The 14,273-nt window shown below is 40.1% G+C and overlaps 1 protein-coding gene across 1 annotated transcript; it reads right to left on the reverse strand.

Annotated features, from left to right (window-relative positions):
• Positions 1-722: 722 nt before the first annotated feature.
• Positions 723-13,105, reverse strand: rbm7 (RNA binding motif protein 7). The gene is made up of 5 exons (XM_080053150.1): positions 12,930-13,105; positions 12,477-12,639; positions 8,821-8,890; positions 2,053-2,146; positions 723-1,726 (listed from the first exon to the last, which is right to left on the reverse strand). Exons 1-5 carry the CDS (start codon positions 13,020-13,022, stop codon positions 1,385-1,387), a joined length of 762 nt encoding a protein of 253 aa, XP_079909276.1. The 5' UTR covers positions 13,023-13,105; the 3' UTR covers positions 723-1,384.
• Between the last annotated feature and the right edge of the window lie 1,168 nt (positions 13,106-14,273).

The following is a 14,273-nucleotide window of genomic DNA, read 5'->3' on the forward strand; positions in this document are numbered from 1 at the left end:
TTGTCGATACAGCAGGGGAGCCGCTGTTAGTGGCATAAGCACTTTCGGAAGGGTAGATTATGACCTTAACGCAGACACATTAAGTGATTTGATCATCACTTCGTTGTGAGCTTGCCTGAACAGAGACACTGGGGGGCATCAACTCTGAAGGCAACACGAGATGTTCAGGATCAAAGTGCTGCTAATTCTGGGATGCGACAATAGTTCTACTTCTGTCACATCTGTAAAATCACCAAAAGCTGCGCCATTTACAAAGTGGTGTAAAGACTCCTCGCATCAAAGGAAACAAGATATGGCTGCGTTCGACTCTGGCGAACAAGAGTAAACCTGGTCATAATTGCATGCTGTAAAGTGAACAGGGTGGGTGTCAAATCCATGTAAAGACTTGAAAGCATCTTAAATAGAAAGGTCAAATGTAGGAGCTGATCATGTGGCTCCGTTATATTTAACATCTTAATTGATTCAATAAAAGGATGTGTGTGGCGCCACCTGTAGATTACTTCATAACCCACTGCACAAGCCTATTAGTTTCACCGTTGGCCATTTATAGGTGCAGATAAAGCCTTGTGTGCATGCATCACGGTGTGTATAGCATCAACATACAATAGCTCAGTTAGTTATTAGCCTTGGTCACATATGCAAAGAGCTGTAAATAGCCATCAAGATCAACAGCCAACGCCCAGGCATTTGTGTCCTGGCCACATAAAAAGACAATGCATCAATCAAATGAAAGGACCTTTATAATAATGAAAATGTTCATCATAAAACAGTTTGTCTTACAGACTAAGAATAAAAAAACTTAAATAAAGCCTATATTAGAAAGAGGTCACATGGTCTAACATTAAGAAAGGATATAGTGCCCTATTGCAGTAAAATTGGTGCTGGTGGAATCATTAGCTGAAAAGTTTGCAGTGTTTTTTTTTGCAGTGTACCTGAAGAATTTTTAAAATTATGGAAGCACCATTTAAATACTATTTCAATAACATAAAAACTGTCCAATATCCAAATTTGTTCTTCAATAGGTTTTCTTCTATCGTCTTCCAAAATGTCACGTATGATTTTTTTCTTTTTTGCTCTCATGACAATACATTTTTTGTTCGCATGACAATAAATCACATTTTCACAACATCTGTGAGGAAAAACTCACAAGAATACAAATTTTTAAAAATGCCTTAAAAAGTAAAAACAAAAAAATGTTGTAAGGCATAAGTTATCAAATCTTCAAAGTGGTAAGATCATGTACAAACAACCTGAGTATACATGTGAATTTGTCAACATAATTCATGATCTTTTTTCTTTCTTTTTTTGTGTGGAAACTGTCCGTAAGTTTCTGGAGAACTGAAGTCTTTACAAGAAAACCTTTTTTTTTTCTTCTTCCAGTGGCTCAGTACCGTTGCCGCCTGTGATCTTGGTTGCCACCACGGTTGTCATGGTGCCTGCTGCCACCTCGGCTGTCATGGCTACGGCTGCCGCTCCTGTCGCTCTGATAGTTGTCGCGGCCATGTTGCTGGTGGCGGTTGGAGCCTTGGTCGTCGGCGTAGCGCTGGTTTCTGCCTCCGCTGTTGGCCTGGGAGCCATGCTGTCGGTAGGGGGAGTGAGCGTGTTGCCTGGGGCCGCCTCTGTCAGGATACCCACCTGCAGACGGCTGCTGCCTCTGCTGAGGCTTGGACAAACCGTTCAGCTGCTCCATCTGTTGCACCTGAAGCTGCCACATCATGTTGTTGATCTATGAATAACAAAGAGAAGATAAGATATGTAGATAGGGTATTCACACAAATTCCATGGCATGTTATCCAAATTCCATGTAAATTCCACACTTTTTCGAAAAACAGTGCCTGAGTGCATTGAGACCAAAAGTGTGTTTCTGTTCCTGTCAATTGACACAGTGTCATAAACTTTTCTATATTTATTACTGGAGGAACAGAGAATACTTTTAACCAAACACAAGCAAAGAGCAGGTATACATCCTATCTTAAACAGGGATAAATATTAAACATACATATTGTTTCCGTCGTGCAATGCTGTCTCATTAGATTCTTTTTTTTTAATTACCATGGCACTCTTCTGCAGATTATCAGGAGTTGAGTAGGACCTCTGCATTTGGGGCGGAGGAGTATACGGTGGAGAATTGAACTGGACCAGTGGCCTGTAATAGTAAAGCAAACCATTATTAAATGTGTAATCATTAAAAAAGACAAGAGCAACAAGTACATGTACCACATACTATTTAAGAGAATAAGCAACAGCAACTAGATGTGAATACAAAATTATAGAGAATGTGGGAAAAGGGCACTTTTTTTCGCAAATATTATACATAAACTCATTTAGGCGTTGTATTCACAAATTGTTTGTTTAATAAGCTGCAGTGATGAAATACGAAGGCAAAGACTACACTGTCACTGGCTTCTCATTTTTATTCCCGTTTTTTGTGGAGATTAGATAGTGCTTGTAAAACGAGGTGATTTCTTATGTAGGAGAAAGTATTTCCATTTATAAAAAAGAACTAAAAGTATTGAGTATGTGATGTGTTTTTTCATTGTTAAGAAACTTGGGTTGACTGGATTGACAAACACCTACTGAACTAAGGATACAATGTTGATTTAATGTGGCTAGATGTGAACCAGGTTATTTGGGGCGACTGTGTCTCAGTTGGTAGACCAAGTCGGCCGATGATCAAAGGGTTGGAGGTTCGATCCCCGCCCTGCCACCTGTGTCATAGTTGTTGTGTCATTGGGCAAGACACTTCACCCACCTTGCCTCGTGTGAATGTCGATAGTTAGCCTGCTATCGGTGTATGAATGTGTGTGTGAATGGTAACGTGGGAAAGGAAAACAGGTCTCCCTTGCAAAAGAGTCTTCAGTCTCAATGGGATATACCTTTATAAATAAAGGTTTAAAAAAAAAAAAAAAAGACTGGTTTAAGAAAGCTAACTGGTTAGCTTATCAAATCATACTTGGCATGGTTCCTCACTATTATGTTCACAGTCTATCCATGGGGTCAGTTACACAATTGTCTCAATAACACCATTTGCCTTCCTAAAGTGTTCCAGTAGGATAAATGCAGAAGAAATATATTGTACAAAAGAACACTTAAGTGTATTTCAGTTTTCCATGCGTGTCCTTCAACCTAGTAAAACAAATTAACATCATTTAAGTTTGACAGTATGTAAGCCTGCATTAAACTGCCTGATGCAGTTTAATTTATGTCCAATGCTTTCAGGTTTTAGTGCATGGCCTAAGCACGCCCCACTGCATGATATCTGGCATATAAAATGGGAAGGACTGAACACAGAAGCTTTTAGATGAGTAGATGCAGAGCAATCCAATCCAATCCCATTTCATACTCCAGTTTTGGTGCACATGGCACTGTCAAAAGCTTGAAAATGTGCATGTCTAAGTAATATTCAATAAATTAACGTATTCAACATACACAGAAAGTCTTGATACTAGGGCTGCAACTAACGATTATTTTAATAATCGATTAATCGGTCGATTATTTTTTCGATTAATCGATGAATCGGATTAAAAAAAACATTTGTAAATGCCGCATCTTTATTCAAAAACTGAACATTACTTCAAATTCACAGTGCAGACTGAAGGGTCAAAACACCAGGTTATTGCTCCAACGTCCCGGAACTATTAAAAGTAATATTAAACTTAACTGGGATAACACAAAAAAAAAAAAACATACAATGTATGATATATATTTATACAGTATATAAGGGATGTCCATGGTAAACCAGTCAACCGATAAGATTTTTAACCGGTAAATACTAACGGTTAAAAAAAATAAATCATCTTAATTTCTCTCAGATGACAGGAGATCGTTAATTTTTATTGATATTGATAACATTTTCGAGACTCCTTAACGATCCAAGTCTTTATTGATATCACTATCGATACTTTTTTATTATTTTTTTGAAATAAAACTTGTATTATTGCTTAAATTGCTGATATGATCATAGCTCAAGATAGGACATTAAACAGGTCAAAATTCCATATGTACTATCTATTTTATATTGATGGGAAAACAAGTTTTCGCCAAAACTCAAATTTCTTTTTTTTTGTTGCATTTGAACACATCAATCATATTACTGAGCCGTCCTGAACACATCACATTTGACACTTTTTTTAAGCTAACTAGCTCTATATCCTTCCGATTTTAACATGGATTTAAAAACTGGATTACTATTTTTAACTGACGGGACTATGTACACCGTTCGCTCGGTTGTGTGATTACTGCCGCTGCTTTGAATGACTGTTGCAGCACCGATGCAGACTCTCCGAGCCCGTCTGCACACCGTCTGCAGCAGCAGCTGACAGAGTTTTTTTAGACTAGACGGATACTGAGTTGAAGGAGTTTTTTTTAACACAAAGACAGCAAAAGGTACAACACTTTTATATAGGCCTACAGTCCAGTGTTAGATATGACCAAAATACAAGCTGTGGCCGCTCACATTATAGCTTTCCCGCACCGCTTCACGTGCAGAAGGCTCGCTGTGGGCGTGCATGAACCTGTCGGCGGCTGGATGTAAACAGTGCCGCGCCTACAAGTGACTTATTAATCGCGCGACTCAACGAATTGACGACCAAATTCGTTGCCAACGCTTTTAGTAATCGATTCGTTGTTGCAGCCCTACTTGATACCAATTATAAACATACAATAGTGACATGCCTCCAAATTATTACTTACTAACAAACAGGGTTACAAAAACGCCTAACAAGATAGGCGTGCATTCGTAATTATTGTTGATTCAGTACCACACAGGGTTCGACATAACGTATAGCCCGATGGCCCGGGGCCAGTAAAATCATATGCAGGGCAAGTTGATTGGCCAGTCACTGTCCCGCCCGGGCCAGTGACTGGCCAATCACAGTTCAGTATCTTTTTGTAGACTACATCATGGTTCATTGAAATGCGCGTTGAGAGTCGTAATGAAAGCAGTGTTTATTTAAGACTCAATATAATAAACCTAATATAAAATATATTTTTTAATGAAAGGCCAGTGGACAACCGATGCGTGGGCGGACAGGCGGAGCAACAAGCGGGTGCACTCTCGCTCCGTTGGCAGAGCTGCCTACCGTCCGCCTGCGAGTCGACAAATCAATCGACTTGCTTTGCCTCCTTTCTTTCTTCCCACAGCAGAGGTTGAGGTGCAGAAAATGATAACTGCGCTTTTCCTTTATCTGCCGACGTAATGTTACAGTATTTGCATGCAAGCCCCAATGGTAATACAAATGAGAGGCGTTATTTAAACGCTGTGAATGCGTCTCCGGTGATTGTGTCGGTTGTAGACAGAAACGAACGGAGGGACTCCGCTCACTGTACAGTTCCTATAGTCGCGCAGTTTGGCACTGTGTTTTCAGGCTCGAGACATTCAATCAGATCGCGGAAGTCTTTCCCATTGAAATCGCTAACGGGGAGAATATCCCCGGTTATTATTTTAGCCACAAACCACAGTTCATCTGCGCGGCGGCTCACTCGCTGGCGAGATCACACGGTGAAACGCTGCTGTGATCGGACGAAGGCATTGTGTGTTTCTAAGGTGATTTAACGTCATAGACGAGCGTTTAACTTATGCTGCATATTTTGCACTGCATTGTTTTTTATCAATAGTTTGAAAAAAATGGTCCCACACCGGACTCTTATGTGAAGCTGACACTTCATGGAGAAGTGACACTCCTGCAGCGCGCTCACGACCAGACGTGAACTCACATACACGGTGAAATCTCCCATTAAAAAAACGGCATAACCCACTGATTTTCGGATTTCTATTCTATTTTTGAAGTCAACTTGAGCGCAAGTGGAAAACCGGTCATTCGGTCGACACATTCACATCCCTAATGCATATAGAGAAAGTAATAAAAACAGCCTACCACACATGACTTCTGCAGGTGAACTATTCATTAAACTGCCCAAATTCAAGAATAAAAACAACCAAACTACTTGACTTTAAAATACTGGCCGACTCTTTCAACATACTTTCAGTTGTAGGCTTCTAATTCAATATGTTTGCCTGGTTTTATATTATGTGTATGAGCAATATCAACATTTCATATAATTAACTAAAAGAAAGATAACCAAATCTAAAGGGAATATCTATACTGTTACAGTATATATATTCCCTTTAGATCTGGTTATCTTTCTTTATTTTTCTAATACAGGTATTATAATTATTGACACTAAATTATGAAGAAAAAAAAGTGTGTGCAGGCCGGGCCAGTGAAAATATACAAGGGGCCAGTAAAACTCGGATCCACTGGCCCGGCGGAAAAAAAAGTTATGTTGAACCCTGCCACATACATATAGGGCTGCACAATTTATCAAATTTTAATCACAATGACGATATTGGCGATAACATGTACATGAATGTGCGATATTTTATAACGTGCGCTACGCTACCAAGCAAATCAACCACTACCCAAAACACTCGCTGAGCCTGTCCATGCGGCCATGTCTCTTGTCTTGCCAACAGTACATGAAAACTCCAACCTGGCAACCCCAGGCTACCCGAGAGCTGTCAATCAAAGTACATTGGCTCCGCCCCTAATGTGTGAATACCTTTCCTCCTGCGCAGAAAGCACTCCATGAGCGAGCGGAAACTGCTTAATGCGCAAGCGAGAGCAGATATCTGTGCGTGTGAAATCACATACGTCCCCTCGTGAGTCAATTTATTTTGTGCGCCGGATTTATAACCCGATACTAACTCTATACAGTCAGTGCCTATATCCCTGTGTTCCGAATCGCATACTCTTTTTCTTTCTTTCTTTTTTCTATTCTGCATACTACATCAGACTATAAAAATAATCTAGTTAGAATGCAGTAGGCATACAATTGGGACATACTTTTACTTATTTATTTCATCCTAACATTGCGCCTTCATCTTGCCTCTTGCTTTTATATCCGTGGCATCCCCGTTTCGTTTCATATGGAGGCTCCGTCGATGTGACGTCACTTCAGGTGTGCACTGGATTGTGGGTCAGAATTGCCCAAATAGTAGGGTTGGCCCGAATTATTCGAATAGCAGAGTATTCGTTGGTTAAATTAGTATTCGGAGCTCAATTCAGTATTCGGAATATTCGTTTTTTTTGTTGTTGTTTAAAATAAATAAATAAATACATTTAATTGCAAAGGTAGCTCAAACTGCAGTATATATTGTCAGCAAATAATATTTGGATACACAAGTGATAAAACAATTGTAAAATACAAATTAGACGTTCATTTAAAATATATCATCGAATTCTTTGACCTAGTTGCTGACCCTTTCAAAGTGCAACCGGTGATATCAGCTGTAGTAGGCTACGTGATGTTACCAGAGTGAGGCAAACTAAAAGTGGCACAAAGCACATGAGGGAGAGAGAGATGGAGGAAGAATAGATTGTGTTCCTAATAATTCTATACCAAACCATTAGCGCAATTTCGGAAGGAAAGGTAATGCTTGGCGTAATGCTAACGTTAGCTTATCTCAGCTGTATGTTTACATTCAGCGCTGCTATTGCCCATCATCAACCGTGGTCCGTGACTTAATTTCTTGCATCATGGGAATAGGCGGTCAATAATGGATATAATATGGACACAAAAGACTATCAATATTGGATCTTTGAATGGATTTATAAAATCGCCAAAAAGATGCACGTTCCAGGATGAATTGATAAGCTCCTGTATGGGTTACGATGGTGCAGAGGACAGCTGATTTGGAACGGAACAGCTGTTCGCTTCCACTGGGAAAAGTAAGGAAATCCGACTTTATCGTTCGAAAGTTATTAAGCATCAACAAACTACGCAACTTGCTGTCTCAGCTCACACACACTCGGTTTCAGTGAGTACATTGGCATTATTAATGTTGTTTTGATGGTGTGTTTTTTTAGAATTAGTATTTGAATATTCGCTCGGAAAATCCAACGAGTATTCAAAGCCTGTAAAATGGTATTCGGGCCAGCCCTACCAAATAGGATGCTGTTTTCAACACTAATCTGAGCCGGATGTAGTATCCTACATCTGGCCACAAGAATCGGGACATCCTCTTTTTTCTACCATACTAAATAGTATATATAGTATGTGTATTGGAACGCAGGGTATGTCACCGGAGTACACATGACCTGAAGCGAAGATGAAACTTTGCGTTGCGAGTAAAGGCATGAGGCAGCAACGGTTAACTAACGTGGACTGCTGCTGAGTGTTGCCCGCCACTTCCTGTGTCTGCTCTTTCAAATTAAATTCTGACATGGTAGAGACAAGGCACAGCTCCAAATACAATTATTTTAGTTATCCATTTTGGGAACAATTGTATTTAGTTCAAAATCAAGTTTTATTCACATCCATCACAAGGAAAAGTTAAAGCAGCGCTCTGTTGGTTCGATTTTGTGTTAAGTTTTGATACAATATTTTGATTTATATTTTTCTATGTGGAAATGCATTGAATTCAGATTAATAATGAGGATAAAAAGAAATGTGTGCAAATATTTGTACATTAGCAGGAATATTGCATAGTCGACCACATGGATATGAAAGCAGTGTTATGATTACGTGACAGTCCAATAAAAACATTTGTCACTAAAATTAATAAATAATCGTGGTAAAATAGTGTGATCTCAATATTGATCAAAATAATCGTGATAATCATTTTGGCCATAATCATGCAACCCTACATACATACATACATACAAACATTTGTGGAAGAAGTATTGCACAGATGATCCCACTCTGTGACTTGCCTCAGAGAAGTGTGGGTTAAAACTTTGTTTAGAGAGTGTCTTAAAGCTTATGAAGAAATAAAATGCTAGGATTAATTTAGACACAGGTGCAGTTTACAGTTCTTACCTCAGGCCATGGGGATTCGGGGTATTTGCAGGACTTGAGTTGTGCCCTGGACTGCTGCCATGGCTGCTACCTGTGATGGGGAAGATGGAAGAAAACAGTTTATTAGTAAATGACAAGATCCAATAATTCCAGAAATTAATCTAGTTTATTTATGTTAATATAAGTGTAAAATTGCTCTTTATTCATACAGTGATCACTTACATAATGTGCACGTTTCATAAAGCTGATCTCTCAGTCAGCTGCTTTGCATGTAATTGGCAAATAAACTTATTGGAGTATCCCGACATTTTTATCCAATCAGAAGACAGAACGCTACATATCGACACTCGTCTCTCTCACCCATATACAGATGAAACTCGAAAAATTTGAATATCGTGCAAAAGTTCATTTATTTCAGTAATTCAACTTTAAAAGGTGTAAATAATATATTATACTGACTCATTACATGCAAAGTGAGATATGTGAAGCCTTTATTTGTTACAATTGTGATTATTATGTCTTACAGAGATATCTCACTTTGAATGTAATGAGTCTATATAATATATCATTTTCACCTTTTAGGTTGATATAATTTCACCTGAGCTAGAGCAACAGATGGGTGAATATGTATGCGCCTACAATGGCGGAGCAGGTAAAAATCCTTCCCAATGTCTGTTTTGATGATTTTTATCATGTTTTATCACACTTATGGATCTGAGATGATGCTAGATAACTTGCTGCTTGAAGACCGCAGTGCATTAATGTGGTGACGTAGGGACGAGCGAGGGGACTGCTAACTGCAGTAACTGACAGGAAGTTAGCTAAAAGAACCATTCCGCTTACAGCACCTTTAAGGCCAACAATTGTTATTTGAAACATTTTCTCTAACATTTGAAGTTCTAAAATTTAGATTTTGGGATTTTAGACGTCATGAGAAGTGTTTTTAGACGAGTGTCTGGGTTTTTCCAAGCATCGCGGGTACATTGCATTTTAAAATAACCCGATGGTCTGAGACCCCGACCGCTCCTGCACGAGGTCGACTCGACAGACACTGTGTAAAGGCTCATTTATGCTCTACGTTACATACGCATACGGATACGGACGGAGCCTTCTGTCCGTACTCTGCGTACATTACGTGCGTATTTCTGCACGTATCCTGCAAGCTTGCGGATGCGTACCAAACGGACAGAACGGAGCATTACTTCCGAATAGGGATGTCCATAGTTAACTGGTTAACCGTTAAGAAGATCTTTAACCGGTTAATACTAAAGGTTAAACGGTTAAAAAAAAATTTAAAAAATTAATTTCTCTGAAATCCGGACTCTTATTTTGATATCGCTAAACCGGATGTAAGAATGCCAACTGTCAGTAAAGAATGAAAAGAGTCGTGTAGGCTACGCTCAACTTTATAATAGGTCCATGGTACGCTCCCAGTCACAACTTATGGTCACAACACTCCCGTGTCATATGTTTGTATAATTGAATTAACAGCGTGGGCTCCCGCTAGCTTAACATAGCGCTAGCATTAGCCTTCTTGAGGTGGATGCTGTCCTGCATCTATCACCGTCTCAGTGAGTGTGTGAGGGAGTGACAGACAGGCAGTGAGTGTGAGAGAGTGACAGACAGCCAGGCAGTGAGTGCCCGCCCCCTGCACAGACACAGGTCTGCCATGATTGTGTGCCAGGATCAATAGCGAAAATCCGTCATAAACAAAAGCGTTAACTAAGTATCGTTATGCAGTACTGATAACATCGGAACTTATCAATATTACGGTCTTTCAAAATGTTGCCCCGTGCTCTGCACTACTTAGCACCGGGTTTCGGTAGGCTACCCATCCCCTAAGCCTGTGTGTGTGTGTGTGTGTGTGTGTGTGTGTAAATGTCCCTTTTCAGTCACTTATTGCACTTTCTGCTCCTACATTCGCATACTAGACCTCTTCTCACAACAGACAAGGTGCCGTGTGAATGTCAAAATGTAGGCATTTAAATTGGCTACTGTTCCCTGAATTGTTTTTAAATTAATATGCCGGTCCTTGGAACAAAAAAAGGTCGGGAGCCCGGCTATAATGCTTCATGTATTTCACTATGAATAGGCTACATTGAATCTTAACGGTTAACCGGTTAATAACCGTTAATTCTGGTGGTTAACCGGTTAAAGAAAAAATTCTAAATGGCCATCCCTACTTCCGAATATCACGGGGGGCGCACAGCCAACAGTTAACTTTCACTTACTGTACATTGGTTTACAAACACAAACGAAAGACATAATACTTTAGAAAATGACTTAACTTTTGAGGAGAGGTTTGTGTGAGTTGGTAAGAAATGACATACACATTTATATATCTATGAAGTTACACGGCCGGGGCACAGGGACATACAACTACAACAGAGCAGCATGAGCGGGGATCGCACGGGGAAGAATGTCAGCTAGACGGCAGGCTGACGGCAGCAATAGAGAAGTACCGGAGGTCCGTGCGAGACTAGTTTGTTTGACATGTCGTGATTGATGTCCTCAGACCCCCGCTGTCTATAATACAGCCTCTAGTTTAGCCTCTTCCATCGCTACGGTAGAAGGCTATAGGCCTATCGCTAAAGCTGTTTCTTCCATGGACCTATTATAAAATATGTATTCCAGTTAATTCACTGTTTGACTCTTCTTCTTATTTGAGTAACTTTTTACTCTGAGCGGCGATGCTGCCCACTAATGGTTGATTTGCTTAATGTTCATTCCAACATAAAGGACGCATGGAAGTATGAGGGCAGTGACGGATATAACGTTGTAAACGTACGTCTCTATTTACGCACGGAATTGGAGCATAGAGTAGCCTTAAGGCTCATTTATGCTCTACGTTAGATACGCCTACGGATACAGATGGAGCCTTCTGTCCGTACTCTGCGTACATTACGTGCGTATTTCTGCACGTATCCTGCAAGCTTGCGGATGCGTACCAAACGGACAGAACGGAGCATTACTACCGAAGATCACGGGGGCGCATAGCCAACAGTTCACTTGCACTTACTGTACATTTGTTTACAAACACAAACGAAAGACATAATACTTTAGAAAAGGTCTTAACTTTTGAGGAGAGGTTTGTGTGAGTTGGTACGAAATTATATACACATTTATATATCTATGAAGTTACACGGCCGGGGCACAGGGACAGACAACTACAACAGAGCAGCATGAGCGGGGATCGCACGGGGAAGAATGTCAGCTAGACGGCAGGCTGTCAGCTAGACGGCAGGCTGACGGCAGCAATAGAGAAGTACCGGAGGTCCGTGCGAGACTAGTTTGTTTGACATGTCGTGATTGATGTCCTCAGACCCCGCTGTCTATAATACAGCCTCCAGTTTAGCCTCTTCCATTGCTACGGTAGTATATCGCTAAAGCTGTTTCTTCCATGGACCTATTATAAAATATGTATTCCAGTTAATTCACTGTTTGACTCTTCTTCTTCCTATTTGAGTAACTTTTTACTCTGAGCGGCGATGCTGCCCACTAATGGTTGATTTGTTAAATGTCCATTCCAACATAAAGGACGCATGGAAGTATGAGGGCAGTGACGGATATAACGTTGTAAACGTACGTCTCTATTTACGCACGGAATTGGAGCATAGAGTAGCCTTTAATGCGACAGATCGTCAGAACTGCTCACCGGTTGTAAATAAACGTCTCACCTGATCTGAACTGCACATGCAGTGTTCTCCCGTGCAGCGATGTCCCGTTGATTAGCTGCACTGCGTACGGCGCGGACTCCTCATGTTTGAATACGGCGAAACCAAACGTTTTCTGTTTACCATCAGGGTCTTTTGGAATTTTAGTTTTGATGAGAGGTCCCGCCTGCAAAAACAACAACCCGTTATAGGTTAGCAAAACATCAATTAGCTAAAGCTACCGATAGCTAGCTAGCGTTAAGTTGCCGTAAATAAATAAATAAATACAAACAAACATGGCAACAGCGTGTGTTAAACAAACACTAATGTTCAAAACACATGCTAATATGTAAAACACCATGACAAAACACAGCTGAACAAGTTTGGCACGATTAAACTGACAATATTTGGCATTCGTTAGCATTGCAGCTGTGTGTTATGCTATCCAAATACCATCGTTAACGACAAGAACAGCACCTGTACAAACAGCTCGAACAAAAGCTCCTCCGTCACTCTTGAATCCAAATTTCTTATGAAGAGCGTTCGGTCCGTTTCGTCCTCTATTCCCATTTTATTACAGCAAATACTGGCCCTTTCCACACGATACAGCTGCTAACGTCTAGCGTTAAAAAAGTCGACCTGCGATATTTAAAAGGAAGGCCTGCCGTTAAGTAAAAATGTCGTAAAACCTGAGCTTCCGAGTGAAAAGCAGCTACTTACGACACATAGGCTACGATACGGTAGGTATGTGTCTGCTGGGTTTTGTGGGTGAGGGTGATTTAACCTGTTAAACTGCAAAAGGGCGTTTATTCTAACATGTTTTATTTTATTTGGGCGCTACAGCAGTGGTCTAAGGGAAAAACACAGACAAGCTGAACTGTTTTATCATTTAAACCAGGGGTCCCCAAACTACTAATTTTTTTTTTTTTTGCATTTCTTAGTTAACCCACTAGTGCAGGGGTGTCAAACACTGATTGATTGGCCCGTGGCACATTTTTAAAATATAATGTAATATGGCGCTTTTAATTTTTAAATAATTTAAATGCACTCATTATATTACAGAGAAATATGTCCCATAAAAGAAAATGAGCAACAAGCCCATCCCAGAGGACCCTGCATAATATTTTATTTTAAATTAATATTATTATGGAAAATCTATGCGTCCTTCTCCAATAGCTTCTAATTCATTTGACACAGTGTCTCCATTTTTTTTTCATACAAAATTCTTCAGATTTAGCCTCTTAATTTCCCTCTCAAAGTGCACCAGATTCATGCATTTCGCTTTAAAAACTTTAAAAAATCTCCCGGGGGGTCATACCCCCGGATCCCCCTAGGAGGGTCGGGACCTCGGCTGGATACTATTTTCACCCTGCTGGACATTGGACGCAAAAGCAGAAAACACTGGGTGTATCATTGGCATATAAACAAGAGGGGAAATGTGTCTGTTTAATGTGCAAGGAAAGTGTTGCCGTGAAGAAGGATTACAATTTACGAAGACACTATGAAACTAAACATCAGAGCAGCTACATGTCCTGATAAATGTGTTATTTTTGCAAAGTGGCCTGGCCTTTCGTAGATTTTTCTGTATGTGGCCCTCAGTGAAAAAAGTTTGGGGACCCCTGATTTAAACCGTTCATTTAAAATTGGGGTTCACCTTTAGCAGGCCTAGGCTATATTTTAAGATATTGGTAGCCTAGATTAGCGAGTTAATTGCAAGGCTATAAAACAAAAAATAATAATGACAAATTCCTATCACAATTTCCCAGAATCCAAGTTGAAAAAAGTCTAAAATATGCACAATTACCGGAATAGCCTATAGCA

The sequence above is a fragment of the Ammodytes marinus genome (assembly GCF_949987685.1).
Source record: "Ammodytes marinus genome assembly, chromosome: 3".
NCBI lineage: Eukaryota > Metazoa > Chordata > Actinopteri > Uranoscopiformes > Ammodytidae > Ammodytes > Ammodytes marinus.

What these genes read in the sequence shown, in the direction of transcription:
- rbm7 (XM_080053150.1), bottom strand. Translation starts at nt 13,022, where the DNA reads ATGGGAATAGAGGACGAAACGGACCGAACGCTCTTCATAAGAAATTTG. An exon ending in GCATGTGCAGTTCAGATCAG is followed by an intron (nt 8,891 to 12,476) that starts GTGAGACGTTTA and finishes TCCCCATCACAG; the next exon opens with GTAGCAGCCATGGCAGCAGT. An exon ending in CCGAATCCCCATGGCCTGAG is followed by an intron (nt 2,147 to 8,820) that starts GTAAGAACTGTA and finishes TTACTATTACAG; the next exon opens with GCCACTGGTCCAGTTCAATT.